The 17,016-nt window shown below is 42.7% G+C and overlaps 1 protein-coding gene across 3 annotated transcripts in view; it reads left to right on the forward strand.

Annotated features, from left to right (window-relative positions):
* ZNF131 (zinc finger protein 131) overlaps nucleotides 1-11,050 on the forward strand; it is a 24,442-nt gene extending 13,392 nt beyond the window's left edge. For all 3 annotated transcript variants that reach the window (XM_075839520.1, XM_075839539.1, XM_075839531.1), the window contains 2 exons: nucleotides 1,340-1,470; nucleotides 6,140-11,050. In XM_075839520.1, the coding sequence (XP_075695635.1) occupies nucleotides 1,340-1,470; nucleotides 6,140-6,793 (785 nt within the window). In that variant the 3' untranslated portion in view covers nucleotides 6,794-11,050. The remainder of the gene's footprint in view (nucleotides 1-1,339; nucleotides 1,471-6,139) is intronic.
* Nucleotides 11,051-17,016: the final 5,966 nt, after the last annotated feature.

Raw genomic sequence — 17,016 nt, forward strand, 5'->3', positions numbered from 1 at the left:
CTGTAAGAGAACTGCTTGTTCAAGTACTGCATGTGAAGGCTGATCAATACTTGCACAGTGGTTTCCTGCTCCATCTATTGCTAAAACCTAAAAGCCCATTCAACTGGCTCATTAACGTTCTGCATTGACTATTATGTAGATCTCATTCACAGTCTAGTATTTGGCCCATGTTCTAGTTTAATTACTGTTTATTTTATCTAGTATTTTAACAGGTTATTTTCATCTTATAAAGTGATCGCTAGGATATGCCATCACTTTTTGATTGTTGGGGATTTGACCTTTTCGATCCCCTACTGATCCTGAGAATGAAAGGGCCACAGAGCTGATTTGGCGCTGTGTCTCCTTCTACGTTTTGGCTTGAATGGGGCCTTGCTACAGTTCCCTATACAATGTGGGCCGGGGCACTAACATGAAGGGAATGCAGTGCTAAATCAGCACTACGTCCCCTTCGTTTTTAGGATCATATAGTGATGGCATATTCTAGTGATATGTCAGCACTTTATAACATTGGAGTTCCCCTTTAATGTATATTATACAGCAGTGATTCCCAAACGTCTTCAGGCTGCAGAAGCCTAAACCAGCAAGAGAGCCCTCAGCCAAATCCTACGCCGTTCTACATGCTGCCAACATTTCACCTGACCACACCAGTTGTATCGTCCATGATGACTTTGCCTGCAGGCTTCCGTGGCCATGTGACATGTCATCAGTTTGGATGACACGTCAACAATGAGCATAAAAGTCATGGATGGCCCAAACTTTTTACGGATTTGTATAGGCCACACACCAAAAAACAAAACACACTTTCCTAGTAGTCTACCAAGGGCCCCCCTGACTTTTTCATCAGACCCCAAAAGTGATTTAGATCAGCCACTTTAACAAAAATCAGTCCATGGAACCCTGCCGCTCCGCAGAATCCAGTTTGGGAAACATTTGTACAGAATTTGACAGCTTGGCTTTGGCTATGATATTTACGCCTTTTACCCCATTATTAATAAATGTATGTTTACTAAGCCCATAGCAGTACCTTACGGTAATAGAGATGAAAATCAATTATTCCGCTAATGGTTTGTACAGCGTCACCCATTCCACTGCTATTTGCGGATACTCCTTCATTTCCGTCACTGCTCAAGTGAAGATTTCAATTATATAAAGCCAAGGATGGTGGAAAGAAATCCACATGGACAAGGGCGGGAATACAAACCATTACAAAAAAGTATAATTTTGTTCCCTTATTCGGTTACATTATATCTATTATTGAGGGTTTCTGCAGTGCAGATTAAAGTGTAGGAGATTTGCTGTTTTTTAATTTCCTGTAATATTTGTTTGTTTTTGTGTCTAGGTGAAAAACCCTTTGAATGCCCAAATTGTCACGAGCATTTTGCTAGGAACAGCACCCTTAAATGTCACCTAACAGCCTGTCAGTATGGTGTAGGTGCAAAGAAGGGGAGGAAGAAGTTGTATGAATGTCAGGTACGTGCTCCATACACGCTCACACCCTTCTGGGTATAGTATTTATGGCTTGATATCATCTTGTTAAGGGCTTTTCCCATCAAATACGTTTGACATGTCAATATGATATGCCCTCAATGTCTGATTGGTGAAGCTCCAAACGCTGAGTCCCTGAGAACAGGGTTGCCCCAGTCCCGTTTGTGGTGGAGATGTGGCTGCATTTGTTTGGTCACTTTCCTTTAAAGTGAGTAGGAGATACAAAAACAGGCAAATGACCAAGTACATCATCCCATTCTCCTTCTCTTAAAAAGGACCTGTCAGCTCTCTTGACATGTCTGTTTTAGTGAATTCTCAAATTCCCAGTGGAATGATAATTCTGCAGCTTTTTTTTCTTCACTGTGCAATTCCTCTAGTATTCCTCCTGGAAACGTACAAATAAATTGACAACTGGATGTCACCATCCCCCTTTATACTGGTCAGTGCGGACACACCCTACTGAAAAGGCAATGTTAGTGCTTTGTTGTCAATTTAGATTTCCAGGAGGAACAACAGGGAACCGTCACAATGCAGAGTTCAAAGCCTATGATCACACTTGCATCGTACGATAGATACTAACCGTGCCTGACAGTGTTGTGGTGTCCCTCACTTTGAAGGGAAAAATACCACTTCATGCAGCGCTATTCTTCCCGTAAAAACTGCCGATCTAGTCATTGAACCGGGGTGGAGGGGGGTGACTACCGATGGATGCCTCTGACGGAAGGGTGAAAATATCCTTCGAATAGCTTCTTCACTTCTTCAGCCAGAGGTCGCACTTAATATTTTTCAACAGAGTCAAAATATTCCACTCCCCTTTTTTGAGGAGTATATTTAACCAAGGGGGAGTACATAAGTCAAATGAATAATACGTGATGTTAAAAACTCGCTCTTTATGTAGGGAGGCGTTACTTTACCGTATAACAATTCTCTCATGCATAGAGAGTTTATGTCATTCAAAACCTATTTTAGATCATATGATAAACTTAAGTCGAAAACCTGATCTTTCTTGAAATCTGTCGCTCAGGCACAAGGTCTGTAGACCCTGCGAACGAAAGACGTCAACACATGATTTGGAACTTGTCAAATAAGATGTGTGCCCTGATCTCAGACATCTGTTTTTTTTGGACTATGCCTGTGGTACCCTCTGAACCAAATCTTGCATAATCCAAATAAAATGGATGTCTGAGTGCGGAGCACATCTATACTACACACATAATGACTGTACTTGAATAAAAATGATATGCTAATCTATTTCGGGCGCTGACTGTCTACGAGTGATACATTTGAAGGATTTTTACCACTAGGCTCTTGCTATGAAGATAAATGGTCCAAATTAGACCAGATCTGAGTCAAAGTAAAAATCCTTACAATTGATCAAAGCTGCTTGTCCATACAAAACGATTACATGCTGCTTGGCCTCTTATCATATATTTTCTGGTGGCGGCACCACAGGAGACTTGCTAGGTGGGATCTCCGGCATTCACAAACTAGTCTCACCTCAGAGGCTGCACTTACTCCCACAGCCCCCGTAAACTGACCAATCAACCACTTGTAAATGAGAGATCTTCTTACTCGCAGCTGGCTGCAAACGCGGAGCTTTCACATTGGCTCTCCTGCACATGCGGCGTGCAAGTACAGCACCACATATGACATCGATCTCATGCGTAAGAATGCACAAGACTGGGTTTAAAGTGTAAATTACGGCTGTACAGGCATTATTATGACCTCTCGCTACAGAATTGTTATTTAAAGCGGATCTGTCACTAGTTTAGTCATGCCAAATCTCCTGGTTAATATAATAGACGCTGTCACACTGATAATGCTAGTGAAAATTGTGTCCCAAAACGTTTATTATTTTAAAAGTTATGAGCTTTTTTTTAAATATGCAAATTAGCCCTTATTAGACAAGTGGGTGTCAACACCAGTGATTCTCCAGAGGTGGAGCCTCCTCACGCTGTCCTATCAGCATGAAGCTGCTTCACACAGTGTGAGAGACTGAGGCTGGAGGGAAGGGGGATCACTTCAAATAGCCAGATCTCCAGCTGTGGATTCTAGTGGCATATGACAGATGAGATTCTAATCTTTTATATGGCACCAGGATCGCAGTTCTAGCTGTGACACAACCAGAGGTACCACCAGTTAAAAATATTCAGGGATGGAACCTGTATACTATGTGATCACGCTGTGTTGCTGGGGTGGGAAGAGGAGAACTGTATGATGCGGATTGGACAGCGTCATACAGAAAACATTAGGAGTAACCTCCTATTTGGCAAGTATAGCCAAATTAGCATATTTAGAAAAATGCTCATAACTTTGCAAATAATAAACGTTTTTTTAAAACAAATCATACTGTAGTTATCAGCATCATAGCGCCTATTAGATTAGTAAGGAGATAGGGAATTAATGAACTGGTGACAGATCCACTTTAATGGAGAATACGTGTATTTACTAGAACAGACATGACCAGTCCTTTTTACCGTTGCCATATAGCATAATCCCATATGTTTACCACTACAATATTGTTAACACTGAGTCTTCAGAATGCATTGTTGCCACTTTTCAAGGTACACTGCAGTGTGTGAACAGGACATTGTAGCCCATATATATTTTGTAGCTTACACTTCTAATGTGTTTAGACAGATAGGAACATGCTAACTAGAACTTGGTCCTCATGTGAGGTCATTATTATTCACTTCACAGTGAGGCCTCGTTTACACGAGCGTGTTATTCGTCCGTGCGACGCGCGTGATTTTCACGCGCGTCGTACGGACCTATAATAGTCTATGGGGGCATGCAGACAGTCCGTGAGTTTTGCGCAGCGTGAGTCCGTTGCAAAAAACTCACGACCTGTTCTATATTTGTGCGCTGTTCGCGCATCACGCACCCATTGAAGTCAATGGGTGCGTGAAAACCACGCATGTCACACGGAAGCACTTCCGTGCTAACAGTGTGATTCGCTCAACAGCAGTGAAAAGGATGAATGAAAACAGAAAAGCACCACGTGCTTTTCTGTTTCCAAACATCCAAACGGAGTGTCATAATGATGGCAGTTGCGCGAAAATCACGCAGCCGCGCATCATACGGGGCTGACACACGGAGCTGTTAAGTACATTTTGCGCACACAAAACGCCACGTTTTTTGCGTTCGCAAAACAGACACGCTCGTGTAAACGAGGCCTAAGTGTAAGTCCACGCGTGGCAGACTTTTTCCAATGCAAATGTCACTGCAAATTCATGGCAAAATCTGCATGTATTCTATGTGGATTTTGCTGCGGATGTCACCTTTTGCATTACAAAGGGTCAAATTTGCTGAATTGACATGCTGTGGATTTGAAGATCTGCTGCATGCCCTGAATTACACACAGATTTTTTTCGCTACATGTGAATGAAGTTTTCAAAACCCCATCCACATGCTTTGCACTGTGAATTGTAACGGATTTTCAGTATGAAATCTGCAGTAAAAATCTGCAACCTGTACATTCACCCTAATGGTTTAACATCAAATTGAATTAATGTAGGTAATAATCCGCACAGGACCTGGGACCAATAGGCAGCAGCTTTAGACATCACCACCATAGCTGATACTTGACTAGCTGTGTTGCTGAGCTTTGAAGCTGCCCATGCACATTCAGCCAACAGCTATTCCCCCCCCCCCCATACAAGTGCATGCTCAACTCAGCCGATCATGGATGTGTTTTCAATAGGGAGTGGAAATAAGTCGCTTCCAGACTCCTCTTGCAAAGGCTTATCTCTCGTGGGGGAAAAAAAAAAAGGATGAGGTATGTTGAAATCCAACGTGCTCTACCTTTTTATTTTTCCCCCTCTGATTGGGTTAGGGTTAGGACGCCCAATTCACATTAGTCGTCTGATCCCGCCGGCGGTTCTCCTGAGTTCATCTAATGTGTATGGGAGCCCTAGTGCCTCTGGCTGACAGTCAGTCTAAAAGAAGACGCACTTGGTCTTCCAACAAACACCCATGCCCCCACCTTTTGATTCGCTTGGAGTAGGTGGGTTTTTTGCGATTAACTGCCCTTTTATTTCTTGTGCATTCATACACCTTTCTCTTTAGTTACCTAAAAGATGATCGAAAAAGAGTGATTTCATTCAGGACAGGGTTGTAGACCTGATTGGTTCTATATCTATGAAGTAACTGCAATCATTACATTGTAGCAAAATGTGCCAGCATACCTATGGTTTACAGCTATAGGGGCCATAGTGGAAATTGGGAGCCACATGCAGCCTTTTTCATTCAGTTTCTGGCTACCCATCCCTGGGTTCCTAGCACTGAACACGTCTGTAATTCTTTCTGCCCAACTTGTCTTCCACATGCTTTACCTCTGTGTATGTACTACGTGACCCTAGTGTGGGGCCAGTCTGCTCTAAGTGCAATTGATTGAAAAGAAAAATAATCCATTTGCGGCAGCAGCTCTGGAGTGAGAACATGGGATTGTCTTGAGGTTATAACCTGGGTTGATTTCGGAGGTGTGGTCAGGATAATAAGGAGTGGAGTCAATATATGAAGAACTTTTTGTAGCACCAACTTCTACTCTTCCATTATTGCGGCTCCTGACAGATACTGTTATATGAGGCCTGCATGGAAAGACATGAAATATCATCTATTTTAGTTACTTTAACAAGAATTTCCTTGTTTCCAGGTCTGCGATAGCGTCTTTAATTGCTGGGACCAGTTTAAAGACCACCTAGTTCTTCACACCGGCGACAAACCCAACCACTGCACACTGTGTGACATGTGGTTTATGCAAGGCAGTGAACTAAGGAAACACCTCCGTGACACTCATAACATCTCCGAGAGAATAGTGACGGAGGTCGTTCTTCCATCCGAAGAAACAGAAGCTGAATCTTCAATGGCATTTGTCGAGCAGGTGGAACAAGTCCATGTGGTGCCAGTAGATCAAGTTATTCAAGTTCAAGTGGATCCACCACATCTAACAGTTGGTCACTTGCACCAAGATCTTCTTGAAGTGAACCAAGTGAAAGGTGCGCACATACTGGATTTACAGACGCAGGTACATATGGGTCACATAGAAGTAGAGCATCTTCAGATTGACCCAGGAACTGAGGTTCATGTTGAGGAAGTACACGTTGAACATGTTAATCAGATACATATGGAGGAGGTGGAGGCACAACTTCTGGACGAGTCAAATATTCAACATATTGAACATACTATTGAGGACCAATCCTGCCAAGCAGAGGTGACTGAACTTCATCATCAAATCGTCCACGCAGGATCTGAGACTATAGAGATAAGACAGATTGAGATGACACATATAGAAGCTACAGCTGAATAGGACATTGCGGCTCAAGTGTAAAACGTAAAAGACTGGTTTGTGTTAAGCAGAGGTTTTTATAGCGTTTAATAGACAATACTCCCCAGCTACCTGTCCTCGAACACTCTGAGCTATGTTCTTCCGTTTGCACATAGAAAAGAGAATGATTTGTGTTAATCACATGGATATTACCCAACTTTTTCTTCATTTCATTAGAAGTGCTTGTCTTCTGCTTACATGACCTGATTCTTTACCCGATTGTTGAGTATTGGTCAGGTTTGCATGGCAGTGTATAAGTAGTTTAAAGGAAAACTCCAGTCAATTGTCTCCTATAGTGCTTATAATGTATTCTTGAAGTGTACCCCCGACTATAAACAACTTTACATAAATGAATAGTACAAGTGAAGATAAGAAACTTTGTAATATATCTTATTACAGAAAAATGCCTCTTTCTCCACTTACCAGACTTCTCTCCTCCTCCCCCTTCTTTAAATGTTCACTCAGAATCTGGAGAGCAGAGAGGAGATGGATTATCCGCTTCACGAAGAGATCAGGTTTCAGCTGCCCATAGAAGTCTCTGAAATGGGGAGGAGGCAGCAAAAGTAGACTTGCTGCTATGATGTCTCCCATACACAGCATAAAGAGGAGATCCAGCTCCCCTTAAGCTCTCAGTCAAATATACAGCTGCAGCATGGAGAACATCATACAGCAGTAAGAAGCTGTGTAGCTGAGAATCCAGCACTGGAGTGAGATATAACACTAGGGCCAGCTATGTGTTTCTCACTCTGCTTCGCTACCTCTTTTTTTCTTCCTCCTCTAGACTTCTAAGGCCAGCTGAAATCTGATTCCTTAGTGGATCCGTCTCCTCTGCTGTGCGGATTCTAAAAGTGAATTCTGAGTGCCTGAACGGTTAAGAGGGGGTAGGGACCCTGATAAGTGGAGAAAGAAGCATTTTGTCTGTAATAAGATATATTACGATGTTTCTTAAATTCGCTTATACTATTAATTTATGGAAAGTTGTTTATAGTTAGAGGTACACTTTAACTTGTGGAATGTAGAGCTTTTATTCTCCCTGCATTTGCTACATTGTAGCATCCAATTAATTTATTTCCATGACTTATTGTCCCACACAAAAAAGTGTCATGCTCCACCCCTTCTGCTGATTCACTACACGGGCATCAGACCAGTAAGCTCCTCCACCCATGGGAATGGGAAATTTTGAAAATGGTAGTCAGAAATGATTCATCATGTGACCCAACTAAACTAATAAAATAATGTATTTATATTTATTTATTCTACAATTTTCAAGCCCTATTATCATTGGTATATCCTGCAGGGTGGAGGGTTGCTAATGTAACATTGTGTTGATTGGAATTTTTCTTTAAAATCTCGATGTGAAAAGTCTTTTCTTGAATTACGATGTTCATATACAGTGTTTATCACTAATGTAAAGTGATTATTGCTATTTTTTATTGGGGGTCTTTTCTAACTAGACTACTGGCTATGTGCCTGCTTTGCTCACCGCTCTATTCATATGTAGGGACAGGTATAGGTGCAAAGGATTTAGAGGTTCACCACCTAGATTTATCTTAAATTCTGAAAAATATGTTCAATTATGGTTGGCTCCATTCATAAAGCGTTTTCTCGCTATTATTACTGTTCACATCTGGAAAGATCCTGACGTAGACCCTAAGTATTTCCATATGGCTCCATTACCCAACGGAGGCCAAAAGAGTATGGAAAAACCTAGTAGACTACTTATTTACAACAAGACCCTGCAAAAAAAAAAAAGTATAGCATGTAATATGTGTTTTTCTTAACACGGGAGCCTAAAGTAGGCAAGAAAGCACAATATGACTGGGGTCTAGATAGAGGTGGGGGTAAGGTACTTCCAAGCCTCCTTGCACCGTCTCTGCCCTCAGTTCAGTGATATTTCTGCCTCCAAAGTCAATCTCCCCTTTAGGCCTAATGCACACGACCGTAAAAACATCCGCAATTACGGACTAATTTGCTTCTATTGTGCACGGACACCTTTCCGTTTGTTTACGGGAAGGTGTCCGGGTCATAGAAATGTTCAGAAAATTATGCAACATGTCAGTGCCCCGAAGATGCGGACGGCTGAACGTGATTACGGGTACGGCCGTGTGCATGGGGCCTTAAACAACATGTCTTTTTAGGTTCAGCATTCTGTGCTAATTAATTACATTATAAATCTTTATAACGGTCAGAGCTCTGATTTGATACAGAGCACCAAATCCTCTACATAGATAAAGTCTTAAATGATAAAATTTGGGCTTCTGGCAGCCACCACTAGGGGGAGCTTACTACATAATGTTGCAATATTGAGGTCAATGTATAACCGTATGCAGTACGCTGCCCCTAGTGGTGGCCGCAGGTAGACAATGTTTAAGAATTTGGGGATTTTGAGCTCTATCAGAAAATTGGAGCTCTAAGCCCCCTACAAATATATATTCTTAATTTAGTCTGCACTGAAATTTAGATATATTTAGAATAAAATAAAAAAGAGTGGACATTTAGATTGGTTAAGGATGTGCTGTCTGATAACTCCATTGAATAGTGGTTGGGCAGCGCTTCCCTTAGGAACCCGACTGTCAGACATGACTCGGATGATCAGTCTTCATCTTCGGTATTATTCATAAACAATATGAGGTGGAGGAACAAGGGATACTGCGGGCAACTATCTGGAAGTCTGGTTGGAAAGAAACCCCCTTTAAATTGGCTTCATAGTAAAATACACAAACTGGAGGATAAAATGATCTGGTCAGTGGTGCAAAATAACGAGTTTTAAAGACTCACGAAAATAGACAAAGAAGACCAAGTTTACGTCGTTCTATTCATAGGGCATTTTATTTGTAGTGCATGAAATTAATATCCGTTGTTCTCCATCTCCCAGTATGGTCTCCTGGGAGCTGTATGTGGGGAGCCGCGGTGTGTTGCCTGCCTTCGAAGTTTACAGTTATGTTTTCAGGATCGATCGTGCTGGTTCATCCACCCCCCTCTCTATAGTCTTACATGAAGCCTTTCTCACACACAAGCGGTGAAAGGACCAACGTACTTCTCTTCTGTCTGGTAAACGTTTCTCTGTCCTCCTTTGTCTGGTAAACAGGAGACAGCGGGGCTGCAAACGCTGGGTGCGAAAAATGGGAGGAGTTCCTCATACCAACCAATCCGATTCCAGCTTTCTTCTAAACCAGTGCGGGTTGAAAAATATAAGCAGAACTCTGATTGTTTCCTTGGGCATCTGCTCTGCTTTTATTTTGAGGTTCCTATCTCAATGCAGTTTAAAGCTCCTGACGTTTCGTCTTTTTTAATATGCAGTTTAGTTATAAGATGAAAAGTTCTGATGACATCACCAATCTTCCAGTGCATTCGTCAGCCGGTTGCCTGCAATCGCTCCTATGCATGTGTTGGTGCTATATACCAGGGATACTAGCACCCAATTCATTTCTGCCTGGAAACTTCTGTAGTCCGGCTCATGCAATCATCACCCGCACGCATGGCGACATTTCTTTGTTTGTTTTATACCTGGCGTCTGATACGTTATTTATATTCTAGACATGATCCCTTTTCCTTGCATAATGTATGGTCTTTATCATTTTTTAAGAGGTGCATTGCAGATAGGAAAAAAAATATTAAGGATATGAAGTATTATTTATGTTGGGAGGGACGACTGCCAAGATCTATAGCAGTGCCGTCGTTTTGAGATGACCTTGTTAGGGCATTTATTTCAATGGAGCATATACAGGGCTCACTCCTTTATAAGCCAATGTGACAGCGCAGGGATGTAAAGCCGATGACATAGAATGTACTTATTACATTGGAATGCAGCGTTCTACAAAAAAATGTATGGGTGGTGACCACGGATGGCATTTTATAGGGGTTGGTACATAGGGGCACACTGATTTCATTTAGCCATAGCTGTTCAATGTACCCATCATCTCTACAGAGTGCAATTTCTCACGTCTCAATATGCAGCGGTCTCATTGGTCATATATTATGACTGTCCGTGTGACTGCTTCCGGTTTAGTTCATTATTGCCATTCATATTTCATCCCTGGAGGGGGAAGGGAGAACCTTTGCCTTGCCAAAGGAGGAAAATAAAAACGAAGGACTACAGAGTGGGAACAATCCTAACAGCCCTGCAGGGGTCGTATGTTACATAAGACAGGGAATAGGGTCGCCATCGTGTTTTTGTTTGTTTTTTTCAGGGCAATTTAAAATTGCATACATTTTTTTTTCATTAAAAAGTATTCTTCACTTTTTGTAAAGCCTCTTTATTTCCTGTGGATTTTGTGTACACAAAAGAAGAATCAGGCTCCGATTTTGTGGAGAGTTTTTTTTACTGCAACTTCTATATCTTTGCTTGGTTATGGAACCTTCAAGCCATAACATTTACTAGAGCTAAGGAGACATGGGCTTGAGAACAGAATTGTAAATATTTTAATCCATGATACTGGATAATAAAATAATACCACCAATGTCTCGTGTCATTTATTATTTGTCCTCTTTTGTCATGTGGGAAATGGCTTAAAGGTGACTTGTCACATTGAAAGTGTTTGTGGGAAAAGACTTAGAGTATGTTCACACGGCTTATTTTCGTCCGTTTTTTGGGGCCGTAAACGGTCAAAAAATCGGACGCAAACATCTGTCCATTGATTTTAATGGGAAAAACGGCGTTCTGTTCCGACGGGGCGTTCTTTTACGCGTCCGTTTTGAAAAACATGTATGTGCGTGCATGTCACTTGAGCCGTTTTTGGAGCAGTTTTTCATTGACTATAGAATAACAGCTCTAAAAACGTGAGTTTAAATTAAAAAAAAAACGGCTGAAAAGCAGGAGCTGTTTTCCCTTGAAAACAGCTCTGTATTTTCAGACGTTTTTGATTTTGTGTGTGAACATGCCCTTACTATAACTTGTAATTGATAGATTGATAATCCTGCTCTCTCTGGGATTAGGAGTCCAGTGGGCGGTCTCACTCAATGATTGACAGCCTTCCTAGTAGAAGCATACAACTGTCAATCACTGAATAGGACCACCCACTTGACTCCTAAGCCCAGAGAGCGCAGGGATTTCGATCTATGAACTACAAGCTATAATAAGTCTTTACCCACAAAACTATATATCAAAATTCTCTGCTCTTCCTCACTATAACACACTGCCAGCAAATTGGACTAGATTTTGCAAAGACAGCCCCTTCCCATATGCATAATTAGGGCACACGGAGATCACTACAGTGTAAGTGTATAGATGTCTGATAATAGCGCATTTCCAGGCCAGCGTCAAATTAAAAAGGGATTGTCTTTCTGCCCTCCTTTGTTAAGAGCATTACTGTCTGCCGTTGTCAAATGGAGTAATGATTCCTCTTTATGAAAGTCTTTACATTTACATACATTTGGAGTGCCACAACCTCAGCAGGGGGACATTACATGTGGCTGTACCCCTAAACTAGTTGTTCCATGATTAAATAATACATTTGTTTGATAAACCTGTTACCCTAAGGGCTTATTCAGATGAACGGGATATACGTCCGTGCAACGCGCGTCGCACGGACCTATATTAGTCTATGGGGCAGTGCAGACAGGTGCGTGATTTTTACACTGCGTGAGTCCGCTGCGTAAAATTCACGACATGTCCGTTCTTTGGGCGTTTTTCACGCATCACGCACTCATTGAAGTCAATGGGTGCGTGAAAATCACGCGCACCACACAAAAGCACTTCTGTGGGACGAGCGTGATTCGCGCAGCAGCTGTGAAAAGGATGAATGAAAACCGAAACGCACCACGTGCTTTTCTGTTTACAAACATCCAAACGGAGTGTCATAATGATGGCGGCTGCGTGAAAAGCACGCAGCCGCGCATCATACGAGGCTGACACACGGAGCTGGCAAGTGCCTTTTGCGCGCGCAAACGCATACGCTCGTGTGAATCCGGCCTAATGTATATAAATATGCTGGTGAGAAGAAGCCCCTTCTTGTGCACGCTACCGGTGTACAAGAGGATCCAGGTGCTGGGATTGAGCTGCTACGTATGTGACCACAAGGACTGGACAATTAGGGTATGTTCACACGACAGCGTCCGTAACGGCTGAAATTACGGGGATGTTTCCGCCTGAAAACATCCCCGTAATTTCAGCCGTAACGGCATGTGCAGGCGCTTGAACGCCGCGTCCATTACGGACGTAATTGGCGCTGCTATTCATTGGAGTCAATGAATAACGGCTCCAATTACGGCCAAAGAAGTGACAGGTCACTTCTTTGACGCGGTCGTCTATTTACGCACCGTCATTTGACAGTGGCGCGTAAATATACGCCTCGTGTGAACAGACAAACGTCTGCCCATTGCTTTCAATGAGACAACCTAAAAAAACCTCACACCAAAAAATGGCGTATATTGGGGTCCCTTATTGCAAGTAGACAACCTAGAAACGAACCATAAAGGGACATAGCCCTTGAAGAAATAGTATACTAAATAATATACAAAATGCAAAAAATCTTTATTGAATATAATCGACAATTACATATGATGAAAAGAGAATGGGGTACGTCATACACAGAAATACATACAGCAGGGTCGGATGGAATAGACCATGACAACAGAGTCAACCATCCAAAAAATTGACCAGACCGCGCTCAAATAATACATATAACAAAATTATACACCTAGGAATGTAGGTAATAAGGCCCACACATGGTATAGTGCTACCAGCTATTTAGAACAATGTACAGAAGTAGACAATGGATAATACCCATGCCCACTATAGATTGCAGAGTGTATAGTGATACATGAAAAAAATGAAGTTGAAAGCGTCCAAAGAACACAGATAGTTTCAAATAGCCAGAAAATAGACTACAAAAACTGGACACGATAATGCAATCATGTAAAAACTAAACAGCTAGCACATACCCTGGGACATGATGCAGAGCGCAGAAGATCAAGGAAGATTGATGGATGAGTGAACGCCTCGTGTGAACAGGCAAACGTCTGCCCATTGCTTTCAATGGGCAGATGTTTGTCAACGCTATTGAGGCGCTATTTTCGGAGGTAATTCGGGGCAAAAACGCCCGAATTACGTCCGTAATTAGTGTGTGTGCACATACCCTTAACCCCTTAGTGACCAGCCCATTTTAGGCCTTAATGACCAAGCTATTTTATTAGTTTTTCTATAGTCGCATTCAAAGAGCTATAACGTTTTTATTTTTTCGTCTACATAGCTGTATGAGGACTTGTTTTTTGCGGGATTAGTTGTGCTTTTTAATAGCACCATTTTTGGGTACATATAATTTTTATATTAACTTTTATTATCCTTTTTGGGGGGGATTATAACAAAAACCTGAAATTCCGCCATTGTTCTATGCGTTTTTAAATTGACGCCGTTCACTGTGCGACGTAATTAACATGTTACCTTTATTCTATGGGTCGGTACGATTACGGCGATACTACATATCAAAAAACAAGGGGGCACTCCCTCCGTCTGGAGAAAAAAAGGTTCAAGCTGCAGAGGCGACAAGGCTTCTTTACAGTGAGAACTGTGAATTTATGGAATAGCCTACCGCAGGAGCTGGTCACAGCAGGGACAGTAGATGGCTTTACAAAAGGGTTAGATAATTTCCTAGAACAAAAAAATATTAGCTCCTATGTGTAGAAATTTTTCCTTCCCTTTTCCCTTCCCTTGGTTGAACTTGATGGACATGTGTCTTTTTTCAACCGTACTAACTATGTAACATATGTAGAGGTTTTTTTATGTTTTACGACTTTTGCACAATAAAAACACTTTTGAACTAAAATTATTTGCTTTTGCATCGTCGCTTTCCAAGAGCCGTAATTTTTTTATTTTTCCATCAATGTAGTGATTTTTTGGGCTTGTTTTCTGCGGGACAAGACGTAGTTTTGATTGGTACTGTTTTGGGGTGCATGGGACTTATTGATTCATTTTTATTATGACTTTTTTGGGGGGGCAATGGAAAAAAATTGCAATTTCGCCATGGTTTTTTGCGTTTTTTTTTTACAGTGTTCACCTTGCGGTTTAAATGACATATTAACTTTATTAATGGAGTCATTACGGTCGTGGCGATACCACATATTTGTACTTTTTTTTTTTTTTTACACTTTTACTAAATAAAACCACTTTTTATGGAAAAAAATGGTTTTATTTATTTTTTTACTGTACTTTTTATTAATAATCTTTATTTCACTTTGATGACTTATTTTATTAGTCCCACTAGGGGACTTTACTGTGCGATGTTCCGATCGCTGCTATAATGCTTTGGTATACTTCGTATACCAGAGCATTATTGCCTGTCAGTGTAAATCTGACAGGCAATCTGTTAGGACGTGCCTCCGGCGCGTCCTAACAGGCATATGTCCAGGGCAGACCTGGGGGCTTTTATCAGGCCCCCGGCTGCCATGACACCCCATCGGAGACCCGCGATTGCATTCTCGGGCCGCCGATGGGTGACAGAGGGAGCGCACTCCCTTTGTAAACAAAGTTAAATGCCGCGGTCGCTATTGACGGCGGCATTTAACGGCGATCGCGGGCGTTGAAGCAGGAGCTCAGCTGTCATCGGACAGCAGAGCCCCGGCTCCTGCCTGCACGGGAGACCCGTGCAGGACTTAGACTAGGCTGACGTGAGAAGGCGTCAGCCTAGCCTAAAGCCCATTAGTGACTCACGTGAAAAGGCGTATTGGTGGTCACTAAGGGGTTAAGGTGGATGTTCTTATGAAAGGGAACCATCACAAGTATGTGACCTCCATATCTCGACACAGGAGCGTTTTTTTTTAATTCAATGGAAAACTCTGTTTTTTTGTTTGATCTAACAGAGTAATGTAATATTTAATCATGGGACCACCATTTAAAGGGTCATTCCGGACAAAACTCGTGATCTCCCTTTTGTATGGACTTATGGTGCTTCCACATCTGCAGGTGACCTGAACCGAAACCACTTTCAACGGTGCCTAGGGCTTAACGGGCCAGTCAAAAATAACAGTCCAAAATTTGAAGTATTGGATTACCTCAATATTAGTCAAAGGTCACCAAATAATAAATAATCACAGTACATCAATCAGAGATCATAATTAAAACATAACTTTTAATAAATGACTACATTAAGATGACTAATTAGGCTACAAAAGTAACACAATCCCTAAGGCCCCATGCACACGACCATGCCCGCAATCACGGCCCGCGATTGCGGGCACGGCCGGCCGCTGACTGACAGCCGCATTTTCGGGCCGTGCTCCCATACAAAGTATGGGAGCACGGCCCGCAAAATGCGAAAGAACGGACATGTTCCATAATTCCCTGAACATTTCCACGGCACTGACACCCTTCCGTAGTGCTACGGAAAGGTGTCAGTGTTCAATGAAAGTGAATGGCTCCGTTTTTGCGGACCGCAATTGCGGTCCGCAAAAACGGAGGTTTTTTACGGTCGTGTGCATGGGGCCTAACAGATGCCCTATCAAAATCCTGCCTAGTCAGAGCCGTGAAAAGCGCAACCTCGACCTCCGCCCCGGCCTTAGTGTAACCCCATGCATCATAACAAAGGTTTGGGTAATGGAAGTATGACCGGGAAGACTATAATTATACCATGTGCAAAACATGTGAACGCTGCACCTATAGAGGTTAAAAATAGATACATTGGGGGCGTGGCTTAGCTATGGAGCCGTGAGCACGCGTTCTGGGGGAGCTCCGCACCAGCAGCTGAATACCAGCCATCTTTCCCGGGTAAACACGGCAGGCGATGCCAGGAAAACGTAGCGGAACCTGCCCTGGAACTTCCCGGTCCTTACCTCGCTCCTCTGGCCGCTGTAAAAGCATGGAGCGCTTCCTCTCCTCCTCGCAAACGGCCGCGGTCCAGCGAGCAGCAATGGCGGACGCATTGCCGCCACATCCGGCCACAGACACTTTGGCTCCCTCTCCTCCTGCTCCCCTGTTACAGGCAGCACATGCGGTCACGACTGCCGACACGATTCCTCCCTGCTGCAGCACCCAGGATGCGGTAAGCTCTGTCTCTGCGCTCAACATGTCCTCAGTGGGAGATTTGCCCGCCATTATACCACACACATATGCCCCTGAAGTTCAGGCTGGGCCATCTGGCTTACACGCTGACCTACAACTACTGAGGGAGATGATACAAGCCCTCCCCACCCGGCAGGATCTTGACTCTCTGGTGTCCAGGGTTGAGCAGGCACATCAGCAAGATATAGCTGACCTGCGTCAAGATGTGATC

Source organism: Rhinoderma darwinii, chromosome 1 (genome assembly GCF_050947455.1).
Source record: "Rhinoderma darwinii isolate aRhiDar2 chromosome 1, aRhiDar2.hap1, whole genome shotgun sequence".
Lineage (NCBI taxonomy): Eukaryota > Metazoa > Chordata > Amphibia > Anura > Rhinodermatidae > Rhinoderma > Rhinoderma darwinii.